Source organism: Giraffa tippelskirchi, chromosome 7 (assembly GCF_054371585.1).
Source record: "Giraffa tippelskirchi isolate mGirTip1 chromosome 7, T2T-mGirTip1v1.2.pri, whole genome shotgun sequence".
NCBI lineage: Eukaryota > Metazoa > Chordata > Mammalia > Artiodactyla > Giraffidae > Giraffa > Giraffa tippelskirchi.
In genome coordinates, this window is record NC_137281.1 from 49,260,330 (window position 1) to 49,274,619 (window position 14,290).

At 57.4% G+C, this 14,290-nt stretch overlaps 1 protein-coding gene across 2 annotated transcripts in view; it reads right to left on the reverse strand.

Annotated features, from left to right (window-relative positions):
• Positions 1-14,290, reverse strand: part of GSE1 (Gse1 coiled-coil protein) — a 395,186-nt gene that overhangs the window by 242,432 nt on the left and 138,464 nt on the right. For both annotated transcript variants that reach the window (XM_081511539.1, XM_081511538.1), the window contains exon 2: positions 6,757-6,937. In XM_081511539.1, coding sequence (XP_081367665.1) covers positions 6,757-6,937 — 181 coding nt within the window. The remainder of the gene's footprint in view (positions 1-6,756; positions 6,938-14,290) is intronic.

Below are 14,290 nucleotides of genomic sequence, written 5' to 3' on the forward strand. Positions count from 1 at the left end.
ACAACTGTTCCCAGACGCACAGCACCTGACATTCAACAGTTGCTCAATTAATGCTCTTCTCTGTGTGGGCAAGATTGAAGGCAGGAGCAGAAGGGTATGACAGAGGATGAGATGGTAGGATGGCATCACCGACTTAATGGACATGAGTTTGAGCAAGCTCTGGGAGATGGTGAAGGACAGGGAAGCCTGGCGTGCTGCAGCCCATGGGGCCGCAAAGAGCCAGACACGACTGAGCGACTGAACAACAACTGCATGTTTGATCCAGAGAGCTCACAGCCCCTGCCTAGAGTCAGCCAAGTCCAAGGAGGAGAAAGGACCAATCTCTCACAGGTGACCATGAAGTATCCTTGTCCCCCACATGACTGTACTAGGAGACCTCAGGGGAAAGCAAACAGCCTGTGGTCGCTGGAATTCTGTATTTCAGAGCAAAGCCCTGGAGAGGGAAGAAAAGTTCTGGAATGGAATGAGGACCTGCTTGGAACATCGACCCTGGGGCCAGGAAGCTTGGATAAACGCACGCTCTCAATGTCTACAAGAATCTGACTTCCTCTTTACCTTCCCCTTGTCAGGTCCCCAGCACCAGCCAACTTGAAACTTGTTTTCACTCAACAAACATTGAGCACCTACTGAGCACTGGGCCAGGTGCTGGAGCCATAAAGAGGACAGTAAGATGTGTTTCCTGCCTTCATGGAGCGGGAGAGTGGGTGGCCTCGGGGCCTGTGCCCTTGGGCTTCCTGTGGCCTGGGACTCTGCCCAGCGTCATCTCCTCAGCAGGGCCTTCTGGGACCAGCCCGCCTACAGTCACAAGCTTCACCTCTGTGTTCTTCTACCCTATTATGCTTCATGGAACCTGTCCCCGCCTGGCATCACATATGCTACCTAACACAGTCTTTGACACACAATAGGTGCTCAGCAAACACTTGTGAACAAATGCACTCACAGGAACGGCAGCCTAGAGGTAGAGACAGATGTCAGAACAGGCAGCCACCGTGGAGACATGAGCAAAGGTCTGCAGGAGAGATGTCGGCTTTTCAAATGGCTTTTCTTCTAGACTAGAAGGTCATGGGTGAGAGTTGCTGTGGACGCAGGGGGAGTCTTACACATAGTGCCCTTCTAGCCTGTTGCACCCACACGGTGAGCCAAGGTTCCTCGAGTGCCAGCTTACCTACCAGCTTAAACCCAGTCTTGGTAAAAGCAGGGTGGTGAATGGGTGGAGGCCACGGCCAGGATGGCAGGCAGGCGGGCCCCAAGTGCAGTAGCCCTTGGAGGGGTGGTCTGTGCTGGTTTTTAGCTCCTTGGGGTCCCCAATACTGCCCCGGGACACCCCACCCTGGGCCTCAGAATGGCCATTTCTACGGCTCAGCTGGATCTCCTTTTTTCTACCCTGAAATCTTGGTCACAAACTTACTTGGAAGGAAAACAGATTTGGGGGCAAACAGACCCACTTGACAGCAGTTTTGCCAGGTCTAAAGAGTTGCTTTTATCTTTGTGCCATTTTGAACTTTGGTGAAGGCAATGCTCAGTTCATGGTTTCATTAAATTGCCCAAGTCCTCCTTTCTTTTCCCTGTCATGGAAATCTGAATCAGTGACAAGGACCCACAGAGTCACACCCTGGCCAAGGGACCAGCTGAAAGCCACCAGAGCCTGGCGAGCGGGGAGAGGCCTGAGGCCCAGCCCCGCGAGCCCTCCACTAAACACTCAGAGGCTCCTGGGGAAAGGTTACCTAAAAGCTCAGAGCCTCTGGGCTGCCTGGGCTTCTCCGCCTAGCCTCCTGCCTCGACTTGCAAGCTTTGTGCTCCCCAGGGAACAGTAAGTTCCCGAGAAGATAAACATTCTCTAGTTGGAGAGAAAACAGACTTTGGATCTCAGCTCAGCTGGAGGTGAACAAAGAGAACAGTCGGTGGGAGCAGGGACACACTGCCATGGCGCAGAGCGTCTCCCCACAGAGCTGGGGCGGGCGCTGGGGTGCTGCAGCCAAGCCCGGCCCCCCTGCCCTCCAAGCAGCTGCCGCTTGGCCGCAGGGAACAGGATCCACCCCTGCCGCTCGCCAGAGCACTCAGCACCAGCACTCGCTCCAGGCGAGGGCTGCCAAAGATGTCTTGGGGCCTGAGCCAAGTACCCAAGCGGAGGCCTTGCCTTCCTGGCCGCGGAGCCCCGACCCCGCCAGCCGGGAGTCCATTTGCCCAACGAAGGAGCGACAAGAGCCGCAGCAGGACCAGGACCCTGGCGGGCACCAGATTGCTCTCCCCACAGGACCTGGGCCAGCTCCCGCATCCCTGAGCGTCAGGCGTGGCGCTTGGCAACAGATGTAGGTCACCTGGGGTCTCACACCACTCGCGGTGGGGGGGAGCTGGGGCACAGAGAAGTTGTGCCTGGTACCAGGAGCTTGGAAGGGGCAGAGGCAGTATGTGGATCTAGGAAGTGCCAGGCCAGACCCAAACGCTTAAGAGAGGTCCACACCCAACAAATACTGATTGAATTTAAGCCCAGGGCTTCCCTGGTGGCTCAGACAGTAAAGAATCCACTTGCAATGCGGGAGAACGGGGTTCCATCCCTGGGTTGGGAAGATTCCCCTGGAGGAGGGCATGGCAACCCACTCCAGTATTCTTGCCTGGAAAATCCCCAGGGACAGAGGAGCCTGGCGGGCTATAGTCCATGGGGTCACAAAGAGTCGGATATGACTGAAGCACAGCACAAAAATGTATTTTTCTTAAGCCACTACGGCAGCAGTAGACACCAACCCCAAACTCTTCCCAAACTCCCGCTGTGGGACCAGAGTAGGTGAACGGAGGTGCCCTGGACCGGCCTGGGCTGGAGACAGAGGATGCACTGTGTCTCCTACAGACGCTCCTACTCCACCGGCCAGACCTGTTCCTGCCCTCCCCTCTCTACTGGACCAGGGGTCCCCCGAAGCCAGGGAAATGCACACATGAAAACGGAGGCTTTCTGGGTGGGAGCAGGGCTGCAGGGGTCTGTTAGGACAGGAGCCTGCAGACCACCCTGTCAGGGCTGGCGGACCCCAGCACCCTGACATGACTGGAGAAAAGGCAGGAGCCCAGGAGACAAACCTAGACAGCATTTTAAAAAGCAGAGACATTGCTTTGCCAACAAAGATCCGTATAGTCAAAACTACAGTTTTTCCAGTAGTCATGTACAGATGTGAGAGCTGGACCATAAAGAAGGCTGAGTGCCAAAGAACTGATGGTTTTGAACTGTGGTGTTGGAGAAGACTCTTGAGAGTTCCTTGAGAGGCTGCAAGAAGATCAAATCAGTCAATCCTAAGGGAAATCAACCCTGAATATTCACTGGAAAAACTGATGCTGAAGTTTAAGCTCCAATACTTTGGCCACCTTATGCGAAGAGCTGACTCACTGGAAAAGACCGATGCTGGGAAAGATTGAGGGCAAGAGAAGAAGGGGGCGGCAGAGGATGAGATGGTTGGATGGCATCACTGACTCGATGGATGTGAGTTTGAACAAACTCTGGGAGATAGTTCACTGCGAAGCCCAGTGTGCTGCAGTCAGCGGGTTGCACAGAGCTGGACACGGCTGAGTGACTGAGTGACTGAATGACAACAGGTCGCACAGCCATGGGGGGGAGTCCACCTTGCTCAGGCTTTCGGTGTCCCCCCCTCAAACCCATCAGTGGGGTCTGCGGCTTCAACCACGTCTACCAACGAAGACGCTATCTGCCACTTTAGATGCCGCTCCAGAGCTCAGAGAGGACGCCCAAGGGCCCACGGGCAGAACACAGGGCCACCGCTCAGCTGGGCGACAAGGCAGCCCCGAGGCCATGCAGGGAGCCCGTGCCCAGAGGGGTGGCCCTGGAGCCGCATGGCGGGCAGCCCTGGGGGCCCCTGGGGGCTCCTCACAGGTCCCTGACTCTACCTTGCACAGTAGCCAGGGAGGCTTCGCTGTTACAACCTCACGCCTGCTCAGCAGCTCTGGCAGGTTCTGAGTCTGGCGGAAGCTGTGTGGAGGGACGCTGGGCCTAGACTCCAGCCACTCCCACACCTGTCACCAGACAGTGCTGCTCCTCGCCCGCACAGAGACCACTGCTCGGGAACGCCTGTCCCGGCGGCTGCTGATGGATTTGGAGTGTCCTTGGCTGGATTCTATGCCGCCTGCAAGTGGCGCATGAGAGATGGACTTTCCTTTAACTTAAGGCTTAAGAACATTGGAAGGAGCTGGGCCTGGAGGGCTCGCCACCTTCTGGAACAGCCACCTCGCCATGAGGTTGGGACAGCGTCCTTCTCCCCTGGGCTTGGGCAGCCCAAGTTTCATGCCTTGCCTGCTAGGAAGAAGCCCAGCCCTGGGGTCCCTGCTGCCCCTGCAGCCCCAGACCTGTTCTCCAGCAGCCAGCCAGCAAGCACCCGCCAGGCGGGCCTTCCAGATGCAGTGCCTGACAACCACACAGCTCCCCCGAGTCTGGAAGGGATGCAGGCGGCTGGGCCATGCATGTCCCCAGGGCGCATGGCCTCTAGCCTCACAGCCCAGCACCAGGGCGGTGATGGTGTGACGGCTTCTCGCCCTGGCCAGGGCCGCTGTCCACACACATGCAGGGAACTGGGGCTCAGAGACCAATAGTGGACAGTTGCCTCCCCACAAGGCAAGGGACGCAGCCTCCCCCACCGCCCGACCTGCCCATAGCCACCCGGCCCTCTGAGATAGGCCCCTGCCCACCACCACAGAGGGAGCTGGAGAGACAGTGGGGAGATGGGGAGGGGCTCAGAGCTCCGGGGGTGGGGGGCGCAATGGGGCTGTGTGTGCATGTGCCTGTGTGTATTGCACATGCACCCTCATGCCTGGTGTGCCTGCCAGGTCTGTGCGTGCCCCCCACGCTTCCCCACGCGGCGTGTCCATGTGTCTGTAGGCTCGCGCCCCCCGCGCCCACCCGGCTGCCCAGCTGGCAGTGCACAGCTGGACCTGGGGGGCCGTGCACACCGCCCGATGTGAGGTGGCAGGTGTGTAATAAACCATTAGTCACTGTCAAGTTTCCAAGCAGCGGCCTCCCCGGGAGGGGCTGCCTGCGGGCTGGCTCTGCCTGGCGGGTCTCCAGCTGTGAGCTGCGTGTCCCCCATCCCCCCGGCCGCTGGCAGGGCTGCCGCCTGACAGGGGAGCAGCTGGCCGGCGTGGGTCTTGTGCCCCTGCCCTGCCCCAGAGGCCCCAGGGCAGGGGGGCAGGGCCTCGTGTGCGCCCAGCAGGGCAGGGAGGTCCTTGAGGGTCACGGCTGTGCAGCTTATCACCCAGAACTGAGGGTGGGCTGGGACAGCAGCCTCAGGGATGCTCTGGGCTGCCTGGAGGAGGTGCCAGCTGAGTGAGTAGGAGTTACAACCAACAGCCCTGACACCAGTCAGGACGCCAGGCTCTCAGGGGAGGGGGTGCCAGGACTGCAGTCGACCTGCCGAGTTCCATTCTCACACTGGCTGGTGAGCCACGCACTTCCACTGGCCTTCCCGCCCATTCCTCAGATGAGAACACTGAGGCTCAGTGCAAGGAGACACCTGTCCCAGGCATCCTCGCCCACCACTTGCAGTCCCCTTTGCTGCTGGACACCCTGCCCCACTCTGCCAAGAGCCTGGACACCCCTTGCAGGGCTGATGGCTCATCAGCCCCTGTCAGCCAGCCCCTTCCCTTGCTGAGTCCACACTGCAGAGAGCAAGAGGTGGGTACCAGGGGCGTCCTGGAGATGGACTCCCAGGACCCCAGCACCACTAGCCGACTCCCCCGCTCACTGACAAACAGTGTTTTCCACCAGCTGCCCCTGAAGTGGCCCACCAACAGGGAAGGCTGGGCTGGGGGCTGTCAAGCGTTGGTCCTCTTAGGGGCAGAACACACCCAGGGAGCCACCCTGCGGGGTCTTGGCCTAAGGGGCTGCTCCACGGCCCTCCCTAGGTAAGAACGCAGGTGTCCATTCACCGCTCCCATTCCAGGCCCACGTGCCGCACGACAAACGCCTCAGGACTCCACGCTCACAGGCCTAACAACCAACGAAGGGCCAGCCTCTCCATTACTGGGGAAAGTGACGTGTCCAACGGGGTAGGGATGGCGGGGACAGGGTCTTGGTGGCTGGAGGGGGTGGGAGTGAACGCCCATGCCGGAAAATGCCAGGCAGCACCTCCTGTGGCCAGACCCCCTCGTTCCCTCTGTCCCAAATGAGGCTACACAGACAGCCACGTGCCTGGACGCGAGCAGTGTGCCCCCGCAGCAGGAGGGTGGGCAAGCCCCTGCACCAGACAGCTGGACGTCACACGGCACATGATGTGAAATGGAGCGCGACGGCAGCTGTGACAACAGGCGGCCTTGCAGGGATGCGCGGGGCCCTGGAGACAAGGCTCACACCCCGGACACCGGGCCACGGGGTGCCAGGCAAACACAGGTGCGACGGAAGAGCAAATGGGATCCTGGTGGGTTGCTCTGGGGGGACAGGGCATCCAGGTAGATGGAGAGTTCTAGGGCAGGGTTTGGTGGCTCAGGGAGATAGACCCATTATGCTATTTTTTTAAATGAATGAGTGAACACAATGGAATGTAGAGATAAAAGAAAAAAAAAACCAACAAAGGCTGTTTGTGAATTGACAATGAGATGGGGGAAATGATCAAACTAGAGTCAGGGAGACCCAGCCTCTTGGCTCCTCACTAAAATGTGGTGACCCTGGGGTGGGAATCTGCACCCCAACTTCTGGGGAGGCTTCTCCCTTCCAGGAGCCACCTGATCCACTCCAGTAGTCAGAGATGGTGAAATGCTGGCACCTACCTGTGCCCGTGAGGTCCGGTCCGGCCCCTTCCAGGCTGCTCTGCTGACACCGGGCTGACCCCTGCTCCTGGCCGGTCCTGGGGCCCCTGAGCAGGCCCTCTGCTGGGGCGCCCGGCCGATGCTCAGGCTCCCGGGTGGGAGGGTGGATGGCTGTCGATGTCTCGAGAGATGCAGACGTGACCTGGAAGGACAGGAGGGGGACGTGGTGAGTCTTGGCCACATCTGCTTGGAGGAACCCCAGGGTGCTGGGTACTGCCCCTCGCCCATGGTGGCCTGGCGTTGCCATCAGGAATCTGATGTGGCTGGCTGTGGGAGCCAGAGAGAGTGACTTCCTCATCCAGCAAATGCTGCCCAGGGACACCAGGCTGACCCACAGGTGCTGGGGATCCATCCCAGGACCCACTGCCACCTGGGCCCCTCTACTCTGCACGGGCCTCTGTGACAACTACCAGCAAGCTGGTCGCACTTGTATGACTAACCTAGCTAATCTTCAGTTCTCCCTGCAGGGTAGTCATCCTATCCCCTACCCTTGTCCTGTGTTTTTAAAAAATATTGTATAGTAAAATATGTCGTTGCTGTTTGTTGTTTACTTGCTAAGTCGGGTGCGACTCTCTGCGACGCCAGGGACTGTAGCCCACCAGGCTCCTCTGTCCATGGGATTTCCCAGGCAAGAACACTGGACTGGGTTACATAACATAAAATTTACCATCTAGACCATTTTAAGGATACAACTCGGTGGCGTGAAGTCCAGACATGTGTGAAACCATCCCCCAGATTCATTTCCAGAACTTTCTCATCAGCCCAAAGGGAAACTCCATACTCATTAGATACTGCCTCTCTGCCCCTGCCCCATCCCAGCACCCACCATTCCGGCCGGTCGCTCTGCCCCCGGTCCACAGGGCCGTGGGGGCCTGGGGCTCAGAGAGGGGCGGCGGGAGCCTGAGGTCACAGAGCTGCCGAGGCAGGGTTGACACAGGTTTACATCCTGGGCTCCTAGGCCTGAAACCCCGGCAGCTCCCTGGGGGCTGGTCAAGGGGCCTGGTGACCCCCCACTCCCTGATTACAAGCTCTGGGACCTCACGGCTGTCAGAGAACAACTTCGCGTTGATCCCGTTTTTCCAAGGATTAGGGCTATAAAAGCAAAGTGCCTGAGAGAGATGGATGGTGCTCCATTCAGGCTCCACCAGCCCCACACGCGAGAGACGGGTACATTTACCATTTGTTTCCGGGAGCGCTTTAATTTATGGGATCCATATGGTGACGCTGCCCTGACCGCGGCCCCCACAAATCCCACAGGGGTGCTGGCAGCTTAGGCTGGAGCCAGGAGGGGGTGGCGCCTGGCCCCGGTACACTTCATTCACTCACTGGCCTCCTTAGGGCTGGGGGCCCACTGCACAGCAGGGAGCCTGGAGCCCCTGTAGACCCCACTCCATAGGGTTTTCGATGCTCTGGCAAACCTTGCCATCACCACTTGGGGAAACTCTGCCAGACGCAGGGCTGCTGTGTCCCCATTAGTCACAGGATGACTGGTCTAGCCAGCCCTGGGGACTGTCTACGGGGTGGCACCAGGTCAAATTGGGCAGTGTTCTCCAAGCCCCTGGGGGCGGGCTGGCACTGTGTCCTGGCCTTGACTCTGCTGCGCGCTGGTGGAAAGGAGAAAGGGTTGAGGCCCGCCTGCTCCTCCTCCTGGAGCTTGGGGACCAGGGTCCTGCTGGGGGGAGGCAGCTGGGGATGCCTCATGGCTCCCCAGATGGGACATGAGGATGCCGTGACTGAGCACCTATTATGTGCTACAGTTAATCTTTCAGGGAAGAAAACATGGAGACGCGAGGGGACAAGTGGCTTGTCCAAACTCCCGCAGTAGTTGGAGGTGCCTGGATTTGAACCCTAGCAGTTGGGAGAAGACTTGGCTGTTCCAAAACAACCGGGGACATAGCTTTTAAGCAGAGAGCAGCAGATGGCAGAAGAGAATACTTCCGGGTGGGCGGGGGTGCAGATGACAAAGATTGCAGGAGTTGGAGAAGAGGGGGACTCCCCAAGGGCTGGGAAAATCCAGGCAGACTTCCTGGAGCAGGTGGAACTGTCCTGAACTAGACCTTCAAAGGAAGCAGGTTTGGAAAGGGAGCGGGGACAAGAAGGACAAGAGATTCAAACGCACATCTCTGCCCCAGGAAGGTAAACAATTAATGAGTTACTGGGTAGGTGAGACTAGGGGGCGGGGGAGGAAGACAGCACCAGTCCACCCGGCACCACGTGGAGGGAAGCTGGCTCCATCCCACCAGGCCTGATCTTTCAAGAGGAAGCGGGGAATCCATCTTTAAAAGCGACACCCGCGTGATTATTAAGTGTTGAAATACTACACAAACCCTCACACGCTGCTGGTGGGGCTGCAAACTCATGCAGCTGCTTTGGAGACAGCCTGGCAGTTCGTCAAGACCCAGAGACACAGAGTCATCACAGGACCCAGCAACTCCACTCCTAGGCAGGTATCCCGGAGAGACAAAAGCAGACGTCCACATGAAAGCTTGCCTCTAAATGTTCATAGCAACCCTCAGTTCACAGACAAAGGAATTCAGTGATGAACTTGGAGGCAGGTTCTTTCCCCGTCCAGTCCCGCCAACACCCTGACCTGCAGCGGGGGCCCCTGCTGAGCGTGCAGTGGTAGACATGCTGCTTCGAGCTGCTTATGTGTAGTCCTCTGTTCCATAGCAGTGGATAACTAAGACAACCCGAAAGCTCTAGAAGAGGGCCCGGCCCAGAAACACACGCTCCCCAGCACCATCATGTGCCAGACACCCTCCCTCCTCAGGTCCAGCTGTCCCCACCACAAGGATTTCACCCCCTTCTCTGGGGTCTGTCAGCAGCTGCCTGGGACGCCAAGGGGGCTCAGTCACTGTTAATTGCTGGGCGAAGCTGCCAGACACATGTGGGCGGGAGTATGCGTTATCTCATTCTAGCATCATAGGAGGGGGAGGCGAAGGTTCCCAAAGGTTCTCAGCCAGACCATCGCAGGGAGGCAGAGAGCAGCCTTTCCTCACCCTTCAAGGCCAAATTTACAATTCCTGGCTAATAAAAAGCAGACCCTTGAACCAACACATTCACTGTGCCTTCTCACTACCAGAGCCAAGAGTTCCAATCTCACGGCCTGACTTAATGTGCTATTGGGAGGGGGGCCTGGGACATACATTGCTCCCTGCCCTGGGGACCCTGGAAATTGGCAGCATCCCAGAGAGTCCATGGGGCCCTGTGGAGCAAGCAGGATAAACTTTATTGTCCCCTTTATTTCCCTGGACCAGGGCCACCACATTTAAAGCATTAGTTAATGGGGAAAGGAAAAAAAGGGGGGGTGTGTGGAAATTTCCAGGGTTCTTTACCATAAAAGGGATCTGCAGCCCACCACTGAATATCCTAATGAGATCTTGCCTTGTTACACTTTCTCTGGGGAGCTAAGTGATTTCTGGAGAGCACCAATTCCAGGTAAATTCGCAGGTAGGGATGGAGGTGGCCGGGGGCGGGGGGTGAGGATGGGGTGGGCAGAGAGCAGATACAGCATCATGGCTGCAGAAGGGAAAACCATGTAGCAGGGTTGTCAGCACCGAGGTTATTTGATTGATCGTATTAGTCCTCAAGATCCCCAAGTCTGGGAACTCCTGCTCTATTGTTCTGTAGAATTGTTTCATTGAGATGAAATCCATATACCATTCTATTCACCCATGGAAAGTATACAATTCGGGGGCTTTGAGTATAATCATAGACTTGCGTGACCACCAGCAGCATCCATCTAGAACGTCTCCATCACCCTGGTAGCTTCTCGTCTCCGTCCGTCTTCACAGGTGTGCTTTTTCTGGACAGTGCACAGACGGGATCCTCCACCATGTAGCCCTCTGAGTCTGGCTTCTTTCACTCGGCATAATGTTTCTCAGACTTGCCCACGTGGTAGACTGTAAATCATGTATTTTTTTTAAAAAAGGCAGGTCCAGTTTGAGGGCCCACAGCAGCCCAGAGGCCACTGGACGAGAGGCCAGGACTTCCCTCTCCAGCAGCCCTGCCAACTGATTGTTCCCAGGGCCTGCTTCCCTCTCCCCCCGGGCACCCAGCCAGACTCCACCTCTCCAGCTTCCTGCAGAGCAACGGGGTTAGGCACTGGGTTCTGAGTTCTCTCCACTTGTTTCCAGCTGGGAGATTCTGGCAAAGTGATTTAACCTCTCTGGGCCTCAGTTTCCCCTTCTGTAGAATGGATTAACAATGCAGTGAATGTCTGACTTCCAGAGGCAAGGTGCAGGAGATGAGTTCTTTCTGCTAAAGCACATAGTAGGTGCTCAAGAAATGGTCGCTTATCTTATGACCTAACCACATAAGCATCGGGAACAAGAGCCAAAGGGGTGCCCGGGCCAGGGGGTCCCACAGAGCCTGGAAGGGTGTGTGCTGGAGAAGGTGTCACAGCCTTGGCCTTGGGGGGCCCCAGCTGGCCTCTGGGCACTTTCGGCCTCAGTTGGCAGGGCTGCTTCTAGGTCCCCTCGCCCGCTGCGGGCACGGAGCCTGAGGCAGTCCTGGAGTCCCTGAAGTCATGGGGTAGGATCTGGGGTGTGGGACCCCCATTTTTCCTGATCATCCTGAATCTTCTCTTTCCTCCAAATAGGCTCAACATACACTTCAGGAAGCCAGCCTTGCCAGTCTTGAATAAAGCAAACATGGGCCTGAATCCTGAGTGCTGCCTGCCTGCAGCCGTAACTAAGAGTAACAGACAAGTCACGACTGCTCGGACTTCAGCTTATGTCTCGGGGAAATGGGCCAGTAATGCCCTAGCCTAGATTCACAGAGCAGTTGCCCTGTGCCATGTGTCCACTGAGTACCTGCTGTCGGTAGCCAATGTCATTCTCTCAACAGCCCTACCTTAATGCCTACATTGTGGAGAGGAAACTGAGGCACAGAGAAGTCAAGTCGGCTGCCCAAGCTCACCCAGCTGGTCATGGTCAGAGCCCCCACAGCGCTGGCACCAGGAGGTCCTGACTGCACTTCGGCAGGGCCTGACTCACACTTGCCCGGCAGACACACGGCAGCCCAGACTGTGGGTGAGCGGGTGGGCTGTGGCTGGTCTATCTCAAGAGCAAGGCTGGGAGGGGAGGCAGAACTGAGCTGCAGGAGAGGGACGAGGCGACACCAGCTTCTCACGGTGCCCACGGACACAGCATCTCCTGCCCTTGGCCTCGAGGAACAATCAGACATGGGCAGGAGGCCCAAGTCAGGGGAGAAGAGCCACCTCCCCTGCAAACAGGAGTGGCTGGGGGCCTGCCTTGGCTCGAGGGTGGGTGGGCACAGCCCAGCTGGTGGGAGACCCTGCCACCGGCTGGGGACCTGTGGGTCACAGGCCTGGAGCCGCGTGTCTGGGAGGGAATAAGGGCACACAGGCCAGCCCTACCATGAGAACCCTCCCCCCATTTCCTGCCCCTCCATGAGAGCCCACTCACAAAGATGCGCTCAAGCCTCTCTGGGGGGGCTTGTTGTCCTATGCTGCAAGCTGGTGCCTCAGAGGCCTAAGACCAGTATTTTATGCCCCTTAATTCCCTGTAATAGCTCCATAATGGTGAGCAGAGAACTCCAAATACTTCAGGAAAGGGGACGATAAAGCTCCGGGTCAGGGGGAGATGGAGCTGCTGAATGCACAGTCCCTGACAAGCAGACAACGAACGGGTTATTAAACGTGCGGGGCAGACCAGGCGTAATTGGAAAGTTATTAGATATGGAATACACACAGCACCCAGTAAATGAGTAATCAGGGGCTAATTAAGCTCACACGACACGGCAGATCGCGCGGGAGAGGCTGGTGGCTGCCACATCTGTGGCAGCAATTAGGGGCGCTCCGGCTGCGGCGCCCGCGGGGAGGGGGGGTCGCCGCTCAGTTGGAGTTCCAGCCGGGGGTCTCAATCCCACTCTTACCCCAGCCGAGTGCCGAAAGGTGTTCCCACGTCTCAGGAGCTGGAGGCAGGGTAGGGAGGCTCATCCAGCCTTGAGGACACAAGGTCCGGGGCTCAGAAAAAAAAAAAAAAAAGAAGGTTTTTGTCCCTGGCTGCATATCTGGCCAGGAGAGGGCTCGCTGCAGCCACCCAAGGGGACAGAAACAGTCATAAGGGTCCCCCTGAATGACCTGCAAAGTGTGTGCACAGAGTCACCTCTTAGAGCTTCGCCACAGTTCTGCCAGGAGGGCCAGCCAAGGGGCATGACCAGCCCATTTTATAGATGGGGAAACGGAGGTTAAGAGGACCAGAAGGGGACAGAACTCACCCAGCCTGGTTCCCCTGCAGCAGGCATGGAAATCACTCCCCCATGTCTGGGAAAGAGGAGAGCATTGCTGTTTTCTCAGGAGACTGGAGCAGTTATGTGGACGAAGGGAGTGACTATCTGGGTTCCTCCAAGCTGGGTGACCTTGTGCATGCTTCTGAACGCCTCTGAGCCTGAGCGTTTTCATCTGCAAAAGGGGTGCTGAGAGTCACACCCACAGCACATGGTGGTCATGAGGATTCCAAAGTTTGCATTTGTGCAGTCCAGCCCAGGCCTGACACATGGATGTCATGAATGCATTTGCTAAAGCAAGAAACAGAAGAAAGCCCACTCCCAATGCCACAAAGAGAACCAGAAAGCCCCCAGTTCAAGACCCGGGGGCTGCCAGAGCTGAAGAGTGTCCGAATTCAGCTGAAACTAGGCACACTTTCTGAGCCAGGAGCCAGTCTATCCCTGAAGGGTCCCAGCAGAAGTCTCCCAGGAGACTTGGGACTAAAATGTCTTTCACTGGTCACAGGTATATGTTGACTGCACCTACTGAGCACCAGGCCCCACACCCATGACATCCAGTGGGTGTCAGCCCATTACGCCTTAGCTCTGAGGGGTGGGGTGGGCAGGAAATGTTGGGCCCCATTACACAGATGGAGAAACTGAGGCACAGAAAGGGTGGCTCATGGCCATGTCTGGATGGCCCAGGTGGGGCGTGATGTCTCTGGAAAAAAGAAAAGCCAGAGTCTGGGACTTCCTGGTGGGCCAGTGGTTAACAATCTGCCTTGCAGTGCAGGGGACGTGGGTTCGATCCCTGGTTCAGGGAACTAAGATCCCACGTGCTGCGGAGCAACTGAGCCCGTGCGTCACAGCTAGAGAATCCGTGTGCCGCAATGAAAGATACAGCAGGATGCCACAAAGATCCTGCATGCCACAGCTAAGGACTGATGCCGCCAAATAAGTCAATGAGTATTAAGAAAATTAAGCAGGAAAGCAAACCGGAGTCTGTTGCTAATGGCACTCAGAGCCTTGAGAGACACACCTGGGTGGGGCAGGTGCAGCTGGAAGAAGAGCGTCCCAGGGAGACTGGAGCTGGCCAGAGGCGGGCAGGCCCAACTTATGCTGCTCCTGTGGCTGAATGGGACCTTCCGGAAGGTGTGAGCCCTGCCCCTCGCTCAAGGGAAGCCTCTGGGCCAGCTGACTCCCTTGTCTGGCCAGGGGCAGGGAAGGGGTCTGCAGGGAGGAATGCACTGTTTCCAGAGGTGAG